General features: G+C 52.8%; 6 protein-coding genes across 6 annotated transcripts; 2 read left to right on the top strand and 4 right to left on the bottom strand.

Annotated features, from left to right (window-relative positions):
• Positions 1–34: 34 nt before the first annotated feature.
• CPAR01_05378 (uncharacterized protein) lies at positions 35–1,165 on the bottom strand (the record flags this gene model as incomplete). Its single annotated transcript, XM_060489657.1, has 1 exon — positions 35–1,165. The coding sequence occupies one exon, from the start codon at positions 1,163–1,165 to the stop codon at positions 35–37; it is 1,131 nt and encodes a 376-aa protein (XP_060351123.1).
• Positions 1,166–1,889: 724 nt separating this feature from the next.
• On the bottom strand, positions 1,890–2,690 carry CPAR01_05377 (pectate lyase A; the record flags this gene model as incomplete). Its single annotated transcript, XM_060489656.1, has 2 exons — positions 1,890–2,284; positions 2,366–2,690. The coding sequence occupies 2 exons, from the start codon at positions 2,688–2,690 to the stop codon at positions 1,890–1,892; spliced, it is 720 nt and encodes a 239-aa protein (XP_060351122.1).
• A 575-nt stretch (positions 2,691–3,265) lies between these two features.
• CPAR01_05376 (uncharacterized protein) lies at positions 3,266–5,506 on the bottom strand (the record flags this gene model as incomplete). The annotated part of the gene is made up of 4 exons (XM_060489655.1): positions 3,266–4,071; positions 4,131–4,648; positions 4,715–5,147; positions 5,206–5,506. Coding segments are annotated over 4 exons (2,058 nt in total), but the record flags the coding sequence as incomplete, so codon positions are not given.
• A 1,041-nt stretch (positions 5,507–6,547) lies between these two features.
• On the top strand, positions 6,548–8,105 carry CPAR01_05375 (sugar transport protein; the record flags this gene model as incomplete). The annotated part of the gene is made up of 2 exons (XM_060489654.1): positions 6,548–6,621; positions 6,686–8,105. 2 exons carry the CDS (start codon positions 6,548–6,550, stop codon positions 8,103–8,105), a joined length of 1,494 nt encoding a protein of 497 aa, XP_060351120.1.
• A 409-nt stretch (positions 8,106–8,514) lies between these two features.
• On the bottom strand, positions 8,515–9,376 carry CPAR01_05374 (uncharacterized protein; the record flags this gene model as incomplete). Its single annotated transcript, XM_060489653.1, has 2 exons — positions 8,515–8,685; positions 9,014–9,376. Coding segments are annotated over 2 exons (534 nt in total), but the record flags the coding sequence as incomplete, so codon positions are not given.
• Positions 9,377–10,095: 719 nt separating this feature from the next.
• CPAR01_05373 (uncharacterized protein) lies at positions 10,096–14,633 on the top strand (the record flags this gene model as incomplete). The annotated part of the gene is made up of 5 exons (XM_060489652.1): positions 10,096–10,340; positions 10,393–10,518; positions 10,597–10,892; positions 10,946–13,885; positions 13,939–14,633. 5 exons carry the CDS (start codon positions 10,096–10,098, stop codon positions 14,631–14,633), a joined length of 4,302 nt encoding a protein of 1,433 aa, XP_060351118.1.
• Between the last annotated feature and the right edge of the window lie 1,521 nt (positions 14,634–16,154).

Below are 16,154 nucleotides of genomic sequence, written 5' to 3'. Positions count from 1 at the left end.
CATATTGAGAAGGAGTCCATTCCCCAACGCGATTCTAATTCAATCCAAAACTTCTTTCAAAATCCTTTGCTTCCTTGCCAATCGGTTGAATCAAGGTATAGCTCCCGGACTTATTGAACTCTTGCACCCCGTTGAGTAGGTAAAGCGGAGTCATCTGCCCATCATCGCTGAAATACAACTTTGGTCTCTCCCGGCGATAGTAGTCTAACTTGACGCCGTCGGTGAACTCAACGGTTGTGTTGTACGTCAAGGTATTATTGTTGTAGATCCAAGGGCCCTCCCAATTGCGAGCATAAGCATGTGCTCCGACTCGCGGCCCTTTTCTGCCTTCCGCGATATCGACCATGTGGTGGACCAGAATGTGCCAGTGTCCTCGTTTATCTCTCCAAAGGAATGGATCTTCACTGCGCTCCGTGTTTCGCGGTTCAACAACAAGCTCGTGGGGTGCAGAGAAGTTGTCTGCGTGGTAAATATTGTTCTTCTCCACAGCGAGTAGGATCTCGTGCGTGGGGTCCTCATCCGTCCACAGCGGCCACGGTGCAGGGTTCGTGACGTTGATAACCTGCGGGATTGGTGTCGTCCATTCTCTAAGATTCGGCGACGAGGAAACCGAGATCGTATTGTTCCACTTCTGGGATTTGCAAACGTCACCAACCTCGACGTCTTTGCCGATAAAATAGATCAAGAACTTTTCATCCGCTGGGCTCCAAATAGTTGTGGGATTGTGGTGGAAAGTGCTGAATAATGTTTGGGCGTAATTATACGGGCCTCTCGGCCCTGTGCGAGACTCGGCTCTAATTATGGTGCTGAAAGGCCGCCAACCAGAGAGACCACAGCCGTGTGACATTTGCGACGTAATGAGATGGAAGAGGCCCTTGTCTTCGCGATCTTGGATGATGTGACCTCCCCAGGAAGAGTTTCCGGCGCCCTCCTTGTAGAAGTCTGATCCTGTCGCGTTCGTGTGATTGTACCCGGTCCAAGGCTCGACTGGCTGCAAATCCAGTTCGCTACAGTCGGAAGAACGCCATCCTTTGTCACAGACACAGGAGGAATTTTGATCGCAAAGGCCGTTGAGACTGCAGTCGTCATCCGTTCGACATCCAATAACTCCAGCCAAGAGGCTGGAGAAATAGCCAAACACAACAAGGCTCAAGAAAGCTCTCATCCCTCAGTAATTTTGGCCTCTTTGTTGATTCACTGCTATTTTTATGTTTTCCACGAAATCGACGCTGGGAAAAGTGCAAGACAAATCCCTCTTGTATGCGCGACATATCTAACTGCAGCCGCTTAGCAAATTTCCAAGATCGACGGGATGAATTCTCGGCTCGTCGTAGATCTATCCGAATTGCGGAGGTCTCCATCTAGGAGACCGGCGGAAGAATTGAGATCCTCGAATCTGCGTCGGCTTCTCCGCATTTCCCCGCGAACAACACCAGCCCCCATCATACCGCAGCAACCATTCTGTACATGTACTGATCAAGGCAACTCAACATAATCCGGCTTTCAGATCACTCTAGAACCTGCGACTCCAACACCAGTGGGAGAATTATATAACATCTTGCTAGCTTCAACAACATACAGGCCGCTGTCGTGCTGTGGTGCCACTCCTGTATTGAGAGAAATGAGGAGACTCTTAGCTTACCACCCCTAAGGCAAGTTGAGAGCTTGAGGTACGCAGCGGAGCCCCACATACAATTGCCCTATCATGCTGGTTCACTTGCGTATCAACACATCGCTCATATTGAGCCTTTGTATGATATGAGGGGGTGGGGGTTTCGAACTGATGAAAGACGATGAGTAATTATGGCAGTAAAGTAAGTAAGGCACCGGTCATCTTGAACAGGAGTTATGTCCATCCACGCCGATATGGCCCGAATCCTCCCTGCTACCTAGCAAATATCCAGGGTCGCTTGGCCTCTGCAATTTGCAGTCGTGGTGACCTTGGGACTCTCCTGGCCCTTTTCAACACCCTTATACTCCTGGCAGACCTTGGCGACACCGGTACCGCAGGACCCAGATATTGTTGCAACATCTCCAAAGTTTGAGTTGATGCCGGCAAGCAATTTGACATTATTGGCCTTCAAGTTGGTTACTACCAAATTCCTCGGACCGCCGTTGTTCACACAGTTGGCGCATGAACGGTAAAGACGATTCACATCGATGACCGTAAGATCTTTGACTGTGGCTGTTCCTCGGCCTAAGTGCGAGATCGTGTTACCGTAACCTCCGCGGACACCACCTCCCTCGACGAGGATATCGCCATTGCCATTGATCACTATGGCATCTGTATCATCGCGTAGAGGTCAGCATTCGTTCTCTCGAAACTCACTTTGCCATGGTCCAGTCCACGGAGACAACATCTCACCTTCACAGACCTGTCGGAACCAGACATTCTTCAGCGTGCAAGCACCTTTACAATGAACTCCTTCAACCTGGCCGGCACCGATAATGACGTTGCTGATAGTGGCGCCATTTTCAAGTATGAAGACGGGGTGCCCACCTGAAGTCTCAACATCGGTATTGCATGAGCGTCCGCGATCGTATTCCTTATTGCCAAAATCCCTAGACCCAGATATCACACTCGGCGCCGGTAGTGAGATGATGGAACCGCTTCGGCTGGGAATGTTGAGTGTTTGACAGGCAACGAGACCAGCAAGGAGCGCCGCTGGCAGTGTTTTGGAGATGAACATAGTGAATCAAAGTTCGAAGGGATGTCCGGTCGAGCAATGAAGAAAGGCTCGCCTGTCTGGCATATAGAGCCACCTGGATAATATAGATGTAGATTTCAAGTGGAGTCTATCCCTGTTTGGTCTACTTGGTACAGTCATCCATAGCAAAGTTGTTGAAATTGAAGAACTTAGGCCTGGCAAGTTCTTGCAGAACATACGGAATCTATAGTTCTGCCATTTTGGACTCCGTGGAACCCGCGGGCATGTGTATGAGGCTGCGAGGGAGCAGGAGTTGATTCGTGGCTAAACCACAGCATTCACGCTATGTGGACGTTTCTCCAGCGATGTGGTCTCTTATCCGTGGTTCTCGCCCTTCCTTGGTGGATTCTCTAACGATATTATTCCGCTCTTGAAATAGCGCATGTCTGATTAGAGCAGCGCCAAGCCATGCTCACCTCCTGCAATCTTAGCCGTCAATCATATGCTGTCCACCTTGCGAAGCCAAGAGGTCCATGCTATCCAGCTGGCCATGTTGCTACTGGGGCCACGGAAGCATTTTGAGAATACAGCGTCATCTTGATTCTACTCGTGGTTTCTCATCCATCATTCACCTTCCACTCGTCAATCAACTTCCGCCTCTGATGGTTCGTAGCCCACCCCAACTCCGTCTCGATACCAGAAAGTAGCTCCAGTACCAGTTCCTGTTCCGGTCGCGTATAAAAGGCTTGCCCTGCCACGAAAAGCGGCTGGACAGAGTGAACACGCACCGCATCAGTAGGATCCGCGAGGCTAATCCCACAAATCTCCTTGCAATGACGCAGCACCCCTTTCTGAATGAGTCGATACGATCGCAGACGCGCCGACACGGTCGACCGTATGGCCGTGGATTCTTGGGGCCGGTTCACCAGCAAAAGAATCTGAGCCATATGGTAGCTTTGCATCGTCGACGCGCACATCGGAATGTCGTACCAGACTCTTTCCATGTCCATATCCGTCTCATCATCACCCAAATCCCCGTGGCGACTAGAGAATCTTGTCCGGGCGCTGGGCACAAAGGTCGGTGGTAGACTCTCATACCACTCCTGTAATTCGACTTCAAGCTTCGTCCATCTTCCCAGGAGGAGTTCCTGCGTCAGACCGAGCGACATGCGCTGGCCGGCGGGCTTAGAATAGTCTTCCGGGCGAATACCGTCCCCGTTGGTGATGTAATTCACAATCTTCCCCAGGAGCCACAAAAGCTCGTTGCTTTTTGAGTCTTCATCCACGTTGGTCGAGGAGCGGATATCGGCCGTCGAAAAGGGGCTGAAGGGGAGTAAGAGGTTGCGTTCGTCTGTAGCAAGGCCAAAGTTTTGCCAAAGACGGATGTGGTCCAAGTTGAGACGCGTCTGGGTTTCGCTTATGACTTTCGAAGCGCAGATGTTAGCCTTTTGGCCACGACAGTGTATGTGTTGAAAAGCTTACAAGCACAGAGGAAGTCCTGCCTTGCCAGACTCCAGAATATTGGCCCCTTGGTCGGAGACTGCGGTATCGAGACCGGAGAAGATCCTCCCAGAGCTCTATCTGAGGCAGAGTACAGTGACAGAGCCGTGAGATGCGCCTTCCACGCAATCCCTGGGGCGTTCATCAACTCGTACATGCAAAGTATGGCAACTGCGGCAAAAGTATCCGCATGTTGGTCGCTCGTCTCGCTATGTAGCGCATCGTACCTTGCTCCGGCGAGAGTGATTGCGTGCTTTAAATGTCTGATTGCTTGATGATAGTGTCGGACGGCGTGGTATTGCCAGTCGGGAGGTGTCGTAGCCGAGGGAGCCGCCGAAGCTCTCGCGCTGCAGGTCTGTCGGATCTCGTTGTCATTTGACTGTGTGCGCGATAGGTGCTTTGCTGCGAGAGCGCAGATTGCCGATTTGAGAAGCGGCCGAGTCGTTGCTCTTATTGGTATTTTGCATGAGAAATGCGCAGATGTATCAAATAGGTCCATCCTACCGCCCACATTTTAGTAGCTGTACAGCCCGAAGGTAGAGGGATATGAAGAGAAGAGGGCTTACCACTGCCCAGGTCCTTGTCTGAAATGTCTCAGAAGCTTTAAAGCTATTATGTTCATCTCTGAATCATCGTCGTCGCCGTTGTCGTCCAAATCTTCGTCGTCATCTGCTTGAATTGTGGGTGATGGGAGGGCCACTGGGTTTAATACATCATCGTTCCCAACAGATGCAGTAACAGGTCTGCTCTGCACAACATCGCTATTCCTTCGGAGATTCTCAGAGGATTGTTGAGCGAACTCAGAAACTCCTTCCGACCGCGATGTGTAGGCCGGAGTTCTCCCACTCTCCGCATCCCGAGGTTCGGATGTTGACAGCGTGTGACCCCATTCATCAGATGGTCCTCCTTCAGTATTATAACTGTCATGCTGCAGAAGAAAATCATCGTCGGAGATGTCGTCGTCTGCCTCGAATGGGTTCGTAATATTCACAAAGACAACTGAAGCGGTTGGTTAGTCACAACATCAACGCTAGATTCCAGACACACATCGACCCACGTTCATGCGGAATATCGAGCCAGGTTTGATCTTCTTCGAACAGATTCTCGACAACAACACGACCTGCAGAAGCCTTGTCTTGTCCTCGACAAAGAAGAGAGCGATCAAAATGACGAAATTTTGTGTCTTGCGAAAAGATGCATTCGCGATCAGACTTGGTACATTGCCCGCAAGCGGGTCGTGCCTCGTTGCATTTTAGTTTTCGCTGCCGGCATGTCAAGCTGTTTGTTGAAGTTGTAAAGATAATGCGCGTTTCTGATTGAAGGTAGCAACCCACCACCCATGATGCGAGCGCATGATACCTACGCTATGGTCCAGAGAGTGCCAAAAAGGCCTCGACCACGGTCTCGACCGAGGGAGAGGGGAGCTCTGCTGGACGCGGTTAGTTCAAGGAATTATCCCTTGTTAGTCGTAAGGTAGGTAGCAAATGTGACGTTCAAAGGCGAAGAGATAACATGTCATAAGGGAAGAGATCCCAGGGCTCAATGTGGTGGGTGACAAGAGGGGAAATCTTTCCGGCGGATGGTTCCGGTGGAACATGAAAAGGTGGGGGGGATACCTTTTTTGATTTCGAGGGTGTACTATCGTTGACAGGCAGAGAGTCAAACGAACGTTCTATGCTATCATTTTCCGTCAGCTCTAGTGATTAGCGTCATCAAGAGCTGATTAGGTCCCTCGTCGACCAAGTCAGCGCAACCAACGAGACGAGACGCTTAAAAATTCAACCGTATAGTAAAATTTCATTGGGAAGGAGAGTGTATCCGTCTAAAGATCAGAGTCAGGCTTTCGGCAAAGTTACCTTACTCAGACACCGGCCAGAAGGGTCTGACGCTTATTGCCGATGGCGCGGGATGGACCGAATGTTCCCACCTCAACTGGCAATTTTGCCGACAGAGCGCTCAGTGAGCTTGCTTGCCAGTTGGTCTCAGACGAGAGGCAGCTAAACTCAACGATGCTAACAACTTACAAATCTAGAACCCTCGATGGGCGGATTTTGAGTTATGGCAACTAAGCCGAGCCGTATCATTGTCAAAAAACCTGCACTGCATAGCCCACGCGTGAGACAACAGACTCTCGGCGAGCATGACCCTGTGAAGGCCCAGTAACCATTCCCGCCTGCGGGCTGTCTATCGGATTTTTCATCAAGATGGCAAACCCGGTGGGCTTCATACCCGAAAGGAGAATAGCACGATATCAAGATGGGCACAACATGCAGCCACCAAGCCAGTATAAGAACCTTTTGAGTGTTCTGAGGAAGGAAAGCTACGGTTCGCTCGCTGGTCTATGCTACAGAGCATTTATCTCGCCCATCACCGTCTCTAGATCGTGAGCCTCGATCACAATGAGACAGTACAGAATGCCGCCGCTCTATGCCAGGGCGTCTATAGCTACGGGAGCCTGTCTGATGCTGTGGGGGTGAGTCTTGTCTGCAGATCTCCTTCGTTTCAACCAGGCTTTTCAGCTAACTTTCACCTCTCAGGCTCGACACTGGCAGCATAGGCCCCATAACAGCAATGGAGACTTTCAAGACCTCATTCGGCCACTTCTCCGCCATCCTCCACGGCGCAATCGTCTCAACCCTTCTCATAACCGGCACGATCAGCGCCCTCCTAGCAGGCATGCTAGCAGACCAACTCGGCCGAGTCGCCATGATATCTACCGGCGCCGCCGTCTTCGGCCTCGGGGCCGCCATCGAATGCGGTGCCGTCCACCTCGCAATGTTCATCGCCGGCCGCGCCGTAAAGGGTCTCGGTACGGGACTCTTCGTCAGCACCGTCGCCGTGCAGATCTGCGAAATCACGCCCGCCAAGACGCGAGGTTTCTGGGTTGCGTTCTCACAGTTCATGCTTACGGTGGGATTATCCCTGGGGTATTTCATCTGCTACGGAACGCGTCGTGTGGCGGATTCGTCGGCGTCTTGGCGGGTGCCGCTGGCTGTTGAGGCGATTCTGGGATTTGGACTCGCTGCGACGACGCTTTTTGTGCCGCAGTCGCCTCGATGGTTGGTGGCCAAGGGTCAAGTCGACAAGGCTCGGCTTGTCTTTACACAGCTAGGCATCAGCGAGGAGGAGCAGCGGGAGATGCTGGCGTCCAAGGGCGTTCAGGAGGCAGCAGCAGCCGCAGTACATCCTCCCAACATGAGCATGGCGGACACCGTCAGAGCGACGATCCATGACTTCCGGAAAGCTTTGTCCAGGCCCTTCCGCTCTCGCACTGCTTTTGGATGCTTCTTGATGGCTGCCCAGCAGACCAGCTTCATCGACGGAATTCTGTATTACGCCCCCTTACTGTTCCGTCAATCAGGTCTCTCAGAGGAAACAACATTCCTCTGTTCGGGAATCCTGGCTTTGGTGATCATGGTAGTCACTATCCTGGCCACCATCTTCACAGATAGCTGGGGCCGTCGGACCTGTACCATAGTAGGAGGGACTGGCATCGCCATTCTCATGTTCCTGATGGGTTCCTTGTACGCCGCCAACCAGGTCCGTGTCGATGGGGGTGCCGGACGGTGGGTGGTGATTGTATCTATCTACCTCTTCGCCGTCGTTTTCAATGGCACTTGGGCTATTTGCATCAAGGCCTTCCTGGTTGAGAGTCTCCCGCGCGAGACGAGGTCTAGCGGTGCGGCGCTGGGACAGGCTGCCAACTGGTTGGCCAATTTCGTTGTTGCTCTGACGGCGCCGCCCTTTCTCGCTGCCTCATCTTCGGGGCCGTACTTCTTTTACGGCGGATGTACGCTGGTAAGCGTTGTCGTCTGCGCAGTTTGGATGACGGAGACGAAGAGCCAGAGTCTAGAGGCTATTGAGGCGGCGTATCTTGAGCGCAAATCGGGCAAGGTTGACGAAAAGATGACATGGATGACGACGACGGAGGGTTTGAGCGGTTCAGAAGAGACTTAGATTCAGGTGAATGCGATAGCAGAGTCAAGCAAATTTGTTTCTTACGAAGAACAACTCAGGTCTGGGTTAACGTAGAGCTGGTACTGTGAAGGTACATCTGCGGTCAGAGGGAAATCACTGTGATGTATTAGCCAGAATGAATCACGTTAGAATGAAGAACCTCTGTACTCACGCGACAGCTTGGCGGCAGTGACGAGAACAGAATCAAGAGCTCTGGCGCAGTAGTCGCTATGAATATCTTGGATAATCTTGGAGAATTGGTTGATTTCCGGGTGTGTATCAAGGGAAAAGGTCTTGAAGGTATCGAGGTTGTATTCGCAAATCTCTTGATCTACCCCAATGGTTTGTCAGTGGCTTTGTTACACCAAGGCGACAACACTACATATCCGAGAATAGGGCATTGAACCCGTCAATGATTACAACATCGTTTATCGGTCGCTTCCGCAGAGAGAGTAATGCGGCTGTCATTGGAAGTGCCCATTCGTCTTCCGCTCCGAAACATCCCTGCGCAATGGAGCTGGCAGAGCTGAAGTCGGCCTTCGTCGCCGGCGTGGGTGAAGCGAAACATTGGACGCGAAGCCTGCAGACCTTTTTTGCCAGTTCGAGATTCTTGTTCGGCAGCCCGAGCTCGGGTCAGAGCCTGAAAAGGCCATGATTGATGGTACTTTGGAGAGAGGCTGAAGAGCATGCGCCTTCAATCGATAGCTTCCCTTGACACAAGTATTCCCCAAATTTGTACTGAGTTTCTTGGCTCAAATATCGCAGCTTAGATAGATTATACGTGCGTGCTGCGTCTTTCCCAGTGAATGCGTCAAGGAGCGCAACGTCGGAAATAAAGGAACCTCCAGGCAAAAGTCTTGTGTCCAAGATATAGATCCAGATATCGGACGGGTCGTCGGGACGCCCGTTTTTGGGCATGATGCTGCGATACAGTGCGTATTGAAGGGCGAAAAGTAATGAGCTCGTCCAAGACATGAGGTTGTCACCATCCCGAGCCTAACCGCGAAGGTGGCAGTTGAGCATCTCGGCTGCTTCGTCCGGGGCATCGAGAATATGTCGCAGTCGGATCTAGCGTGACCACAGAGAGCAGCTCTTGATACGATAGATTTTAGTGATGTTTTACCTGAGGTGCTTGGTGCATGGACTCTGAAAAGGTATCGCGGGATCTTCTTTAGAGCTGAAGTAGCATCCCCATATGAAGGGCCGGGTGTAAAACGCACATAGCCGCGGGTGATGCGCTGAGTGGGAGCAGAGTTAATCTTGGTGGCTATTTTGAACGCACTTTGGCCTATATTAGACGTTGAGGGGTTATTTGTGGTGTCGTCGGTGTAATAAGGTAGGCTTTAGACGATGTTGTTTTGGGCGAGAGATTTGCTATCAATAACACTAGTTGAGTACCGAATATGGATGATAAAGTACGAATGAAGATGAACTTGTAAGAACAATCGTTAGAATTATATGTGGTTTGAAGACAAAGTGTAGAGTGGTAGACACCCGGTCGGCAGTGATAAGTCTTATTTATGATTCTATATGATGTGAGGTCACAGTCCTCTGTTGCCCGATTCTCCAGATTGACGGCCTCCTGCATCGTTTTTTATGCATGTAGGCAGGCGATGACGGATACCGCAGGCGCGATAGGCAGCCATGCCGGTTACTGTGGAATGAGTAAGCTGTTGCAGCTGATAATCGCAAGATGAACGCCTCTTCGTCGTTGGTTTGGAATATCTGCCTTCGTATAAAGACATGTCTTTTAACCTCCACAGGATGTTAATGGGAGGCTCTTGACATCTTCAGAAAGATGTCTGGGCGGCAGGATGGAAGATGCTCGCTTCGTGTGGGGACTGATAAGATAAGGTTAAGCTATCGATGGAAGCCGGGAGAGCGCCCGCCTCGGTGGTACCTTCGGAGATCCCTTTTCTCCGCATTCCGTAAGGCTTCCGTCTGTTCCCCAGCAAATCAGAGCGTACCGCCTCGGCACTGTGGGGACGGCATGCTGGCAGCGAACCTCTTCAGCACCGAATCGGGCCACGGTGCCCCCTGGCAGTGGCAGCCCATTGGGAGTGGGACGTGCGGCCTCAGTGAGGTCAGTGCCTGGCTTGCCTGGCCCACACCAGAGCTTCAACACCTTCCACTGCTATCTGTCCAGGGGAATCGCAACCACCACGAACAACTTGCCTTTCATCACGATCCATTCTCCACCTTCCTCAACGACCGCCAGCTCAACTCGCGTCTTCTGTACGACCGCCGACGACCATCCTGCATATCAGCGACATTGAACGATACCCAGCGATCCTATTCCCAGCCTTCGTTCCGTCCCTAGTCCGTCGATCCCCCGGCACCTCCGTGCTCCCGAAGTCCACGACCCTCAACCACCTACTCACCTTTACCCTGCAATCCTGGCTTCACCGGCCGGGTTAGCTGGCCGAGGACGTCCAGCGCCAGTCGAATGAATGCAACCCCTAAATCCATTCCTCGCTGCCTTCTTCCGAAGCTCCCTACCCTCACAGTGTACCCCGGTACATCACCATATCCTCCTGGTCCCGACCACCGATGTCCTCCTCACATGTCGCGAAGTCGAGAGCGGCTCGACCTTCCACGAGCTCATCACTTCGGAGGAGTTCCTAGCTAGTCATGTGCTTCGCATTCCCGCCGCAAATACAACCTCTGCTGCGGGTGGGAAGGACGCGGCGCAAAACCTGCGCGAGCTGAGGGGCAAGGCGAAGCAGTATCAGACCATCAATGGTCGCACAGTCGTCATCAAAGATACACACGTCTACAGTAACAAAGGTGCGCCTGGGTATGCAATACGAAACCGCCTGTGACTGACAATTGTATCCCAGGCTTCAAGTCGCTTGCGCAAGCTCAATTACTGAACGATTCGACATGGTATCCCGACCTCCTTGAACCCCGCCAATGGCTGATTTACTACATCTCGCGGCCACTGGTGGGCGTATGGGAAGAGAACAAGATCGAGCCTGCCATACTGGTGGAGGGAATGGCGAGGAGGAAAGCCCTCGAACAGAGCCAGGCGGCGGCTGCTGAGAATGGCGAAGGCGCCATGCTTCCCCGGAAGAAGGACATCAAGAGCTTCCACGACCTCCTCAACCATTTTCCTATCATCGCACGACAGATGCAACCTGGATTAGAAAAGCTGTTTCGGGAGTTCACGACTGTGTTCGAGCGACCGCTCCCGCCGCCCCCTTCGGCGTTACGCATACCCGACCCCGAGCCCGACGGACCCATCACTACGGCCATGAGGAAGGCGCGGTCCAACAGCATGTCCGCAGCAAGGCGCCCCAATGGGTTGACTAACGGTCTCCCCGTGACGGAGAACTTCTACGCCGAGGACGACGAAGATGTGATGAGGGCTTCCCTGGAGACTGCTGTCACAGCCGCCATCGACTTGTTCCAGGGGGTTGACAAGCAGCAACTCTCGATGCTCGGCGCTACGACCGACCTGACGGGACCTCTAGTCGAAAGACTCATCGAAAGATACGTCACCGAGAATACACACCACCTCCTGTTTCCGCGACTTAGTGCATCAAAACGACCTTATGATCTCGAGTTGGAGGCCAAGATTCGGCAGATGGAGTTCATTGATCTATCACAGCTTGGCATCTCCATAGAAGGTGGTTCGCGAGGGAAGCATGAGTTGACGATACAGCTTGGTCTGGCTGTGGAGGAGTTCAAGAAGACAGCGAACGCCATGAGCCCACAAGAGATGCTCGATCTGCTCCTGTCGACCATGAAGCTGGTCACTCATTTGACAGAGTCTTCACGAGCGCAAGCAGCCTCTTCGACCGAGAAGCCTACTTTGACAGTTAATGCCGACACGCTAGTCTCGCTGTTGCTCTTCGTGGTCATCCGAGCACAAGTTCGGCACTTGCACGCTCGGCTCATCTACATCCGTCACTTTATCTTCATTGATGACGTAGACAATGGTGAGATGGGATATGCACTGAGCACCTTCGAAGCTGTCCTCGCATACCTCGCACTAGACTCGTCAGGATTGCGAAGAGCCAGCCGACGAAACAAAGCGTTATGGAATGCTACTTGCAATGGAAGCCTTGACGACTTGAAGAAGATCATGGAACCAGACGAGAACGCCATTCTCGACGAAGACCTTTATGATTCGCCAGAATCAAGTAGACGCCCCTCTCACAGCTGGAGCTTCACCAACGGGTCTGCCTCGAGGAGATCGTCAACAGCAGTCACGATCTCGGATCGCTTCTCATCAGGCTCTGGCCTGAGCCACGTTTTCCCATTCCAGGCCGAGGATGATGGCAGTGAGATTGACTTCCCTTTACCGCCGCCGCCTCGCAAGGTCAAGAGGGTTGCCATGGATACACGAAGCATGTCCAGCGGCTCGGAGATCTCGTACCACTCGAGGGCGACCAGCAATGGTACCATTGGAAGCGTACTTGAGGGCGACATCACTATCGATCGTCTTTCGCAGACACACAATGCATTCGGGGAATCAATTTTGATGATGGCTGTGCAAAACGAAAGGCCCGATGTTCTGCGGTACTTGCTGACGCTGAGCGAGTACTATCCTCTTTCTGTCATTCTAGACGACATCAACAACGAAGATACAACGCTTTTTAGCGCTGCTGTCCAGCTGGGGCATACGGAGCTGATTAATATTATTCTCGACTTCATTTCGAGACTGGCGGCAAGAGAGCGCTTAATTGAGTATTTTGCTCAGCAAGACATTTGGGGGCGCAGTTGTGCGCATTACCTGTTCCACGCCCCGTTTCTAATTTCTCGGATCGGGAGATTAGTCCCCTGGCGGCAAAAAGACAAGAATGGGCAGACGCCGCTTTTTGCACTCTGCAGGTCGTATGACCATATCCACTACCGCGAAATGGTGGATGCCGGCCTTGATGCGGCCACGGAAGCGCAGCGTGACGGGCTTCCGCTGCACATTGACGATCATGTGGACGCCAAGGGGAACACTCTGCTTCACATTGTCAACGACCCACAGCTGGCACTCAGAGTGCTCCAGCAATGCGATGTCGATGTCAACGCCACGAACGAGAAGAAGTTTACGCCGTTAATGGTTGCTAGCAAATATGGCAGGCTGGATATGGTCAGAACACTATTTGTGGATGCACGCGTCGATGTTGCAGCCCGAGAAATCCGAAGCCTGACTGCCGTTGAATTGGCCAAAGATGACGACATCAGGAATAAGATTGATGACCTGGCGCTCTTCAGCATGCCCCCTGGCGCGGATGCCCGTATCACCGGTGTTGTGAGGGCCTTTTTCGTTGAAGATGCGACCATTCGGCTGGTCTTGAAATCGGCAGCCCCAGCCGACCACATGAGCTACACCGTTACCACAAGCCGCAGGAATTTGTCTGATTTTGAGCACCTCGGCAACTTGCTGGCGCTGGAGAACCCGGCGTCCTGGATCCCGGCGGTGGCGGGTGTGCGGTCGCCCTTCCAGATACCTTCGAAGCCGTCTAGAGCAGTGCTACGAGATATCCAGACTAGGGCCGACTGGTTCCTCAAGATCATGCTCAATCACCCCACATTCGCAACACACGAGATGCTCTGGGAATTCTTCCTGGTGCCTGATATCCAACTAGGCATGATGGAGCAGAGGAGTAACCTGAAAGCTGAGACGCGAGCCGAGAAAGTGCGGGAAGAGTACGAGCCCGTCAAGGATGTGCGAGAGGTCGAACAATTCGTCGATCATGCAAGGGAGATGGTGCGGAGTGTGAACTACTCGACTAAGAGTGTGGCAAGAAGGGTCAATTCCATCGCCATAGTTGCTTCAGGTAAGTTTTGTTTCTGGTAATCAAATAGTTTTGGTCTGGACTAACGAGAGCAGATCTTCATGACGCATCACTCCTGCTGTACCGCGCTGTTTCGACATTGCCGTTCCTTCCACCAGCATACATCACGGCGATGGATTCTTATGTCCGTACCCTCGTACCAATGCAATCGAATCCTTACGGGATCTTCCACTCGACGTTCCTGGCATCGCAATCGACGATCCAAGCCCTGCTATCGGCTCTGTCGCGGCCGCCAGCGCAAATTACGCAGATATCGGCTGCGCGCAAGGCCGTGGAGCGAAACTACAACTCGCTCACGAGATCGACACGGTGGCCTCTTGGATTGCTGGATGACACGCGACAACGCCTCAATGAGGAGAGGGAAGAGAAAGCCCGCCAGTCACAGGAGCAGGTGGATGACCTCGGTCGAGAACTTCGATACTCGCAACAAGTAGTTGCCGGGGAATTAGCCGGGTGGCAAGACCTCCACGAGAAGATGGGGCGACGAGCGATCAAGGAATTCGCCAAAGGCATGGTGATCCAGGAGCGACTCCGGCTGGACGGGATGATGAGGACACTCCGGAGGCTGCGGGAAGGGAAAGCGGATCTCGAGGCGGCATTGGCAAACGTTTCAGGGCGGTCGAGTATGAGTCAATCGACGCACGAGGGGACGAGGAGAGATGCAGGTGAGGGAGCCAGCAGTGGGAACACGAGAACGGGCGACGTGGTGGCGAATGGTGCGGGATACTAGAGGCTAGAGGCCTAGGTAGCCCTGGTTTCGTTTTGGATGGGGCGACGACGTCGACGGCCGTCTGCCTTGGGATGGCTTGGTGTGGACGTCGCTTTTCTTTGCCCTTCAACACCAAGAACCGACGCGTTGTATGCGCAAGTTGGACGCGTCTGGGGACCAGCGGTGGCTGTGAGTGGATAGGTGGTTGTGGCGTGGGGCGGATGGTCCGTCCAAGTCAAGTCCGTTGCAGCGGATGACTGCAGCTGACGGAGGAGGGTTGGTGGGTGGTGTCAAGTCTGGGATGCCGCAGACCACATCACCTGCATGGAAACACACACACAACTTGGTCGTTGAAACGTTGAAACATTTTCTCTTGTGGTCACCGTCCTGCTCTCTCACACTTCCTACTTCTTCTCAAACCCTTTACCTTTCTTGATTGTCCTTTTGTGTAGCAAGGTAGAAGGACAGAGAGAGACACTTGTCTTCTTCCTTTTTTTCGTTTCATTTGACGGATACCCTTTTGGCGTCCTCGGCGTGGGCGTAATGATAGACGGGGGGATTTGACTTTGAATGACTTTTTTTTTGTTCTTTCCAGGGTCCCCTCCTCCACTTGAGAGCTGGGGCAAGGGACAACAGATAGACAATGGATACATGAGGATACCTACCTTCTTAAGGTACACCGCAAGGTTCAAACTGGATGAAATGATTCAGAGGTTTATGCTTGGGTAGTGGTGTTGGTAATGAAGTGACGTCGATTTGGTGACGCCCATTTGCAGGGAGACAATGTAGAGTGTGAGGTGGTCATGTTAGACCCCAGCCTCCCCAATTTTCCCGGGCATGCTCCGTGGAGCGTTGGGGGAGGAAGATGCCCGCTCTGAAGTGCACCGACCCGAACTGCCGGGGTATGTCGAAAAGAAAAATTCAAAGTCCTCGCCAACATGTCCTTGCTGAAGCAGCAGGAAGATCATGGTTGATGCGTTTTTCCTCATGGGAAAATGATCCACCGTCGATGGACAACGAGATGTGAGTCACCCTTCCCTGTACCGGTTCCAATGGCCAAGAGCAACCATCATGCACGGCAAGGCCAGGGGAGAGACAGATATTCGAACTAGTAGAGCTGCCGAACCGGGGCGAGGCAAGCTAGTACGCAGTACCTTACGGAGTAGAGAAGCACAAGGGAAGAGTCCGAAAGAAGAACGACGACGGGAGGACCATTGAATCGAGAAACAAAAGAGCGGTCGTGAAACATCCCGGGAGGACGGCTGGGCCAATGAAGCGGTCGGGACACGGTTTGAGTGATCTTTGGGGACCCGATTGGATGCCGGACTGGACCGGGGTTTGGACACGGGCAGTGGAGTTGTGGACACCATCCCGAAGCGATGAACGGGCGACGGATGGATCTTCTGAAGTTCTGGCAGGCTGAACGGACCGTGGGCGTCGTGGACGGATCTACGGCGCGTCGAGATTGGGTGGTGCGCGCGCGTGGTTGGGGGCCAATGGGATTACGAGGCGGGGGGGAAGGACAAGAGGAGGGAGAAAACG

The sequence above is a fragment of the Colletotrichum paranaense genome (genome assembly GCF_030867605.1).
Source record: "Colletotrichum paranaense strain IMI 384185 chromosome Unknown Scaffold_4.1, whole genome shotgun sequence".
Classification (NCBI taxonomy): Eukaryota; Fungi; Ascomycota; class Sordariomycetes; order Glomerellales; family Glomerellaceae; genus Colletotrichum; species Colletotrichum paranaense.
This window is presented reverse-complemented; position numbering and strand designations above follow the sequence as displayed.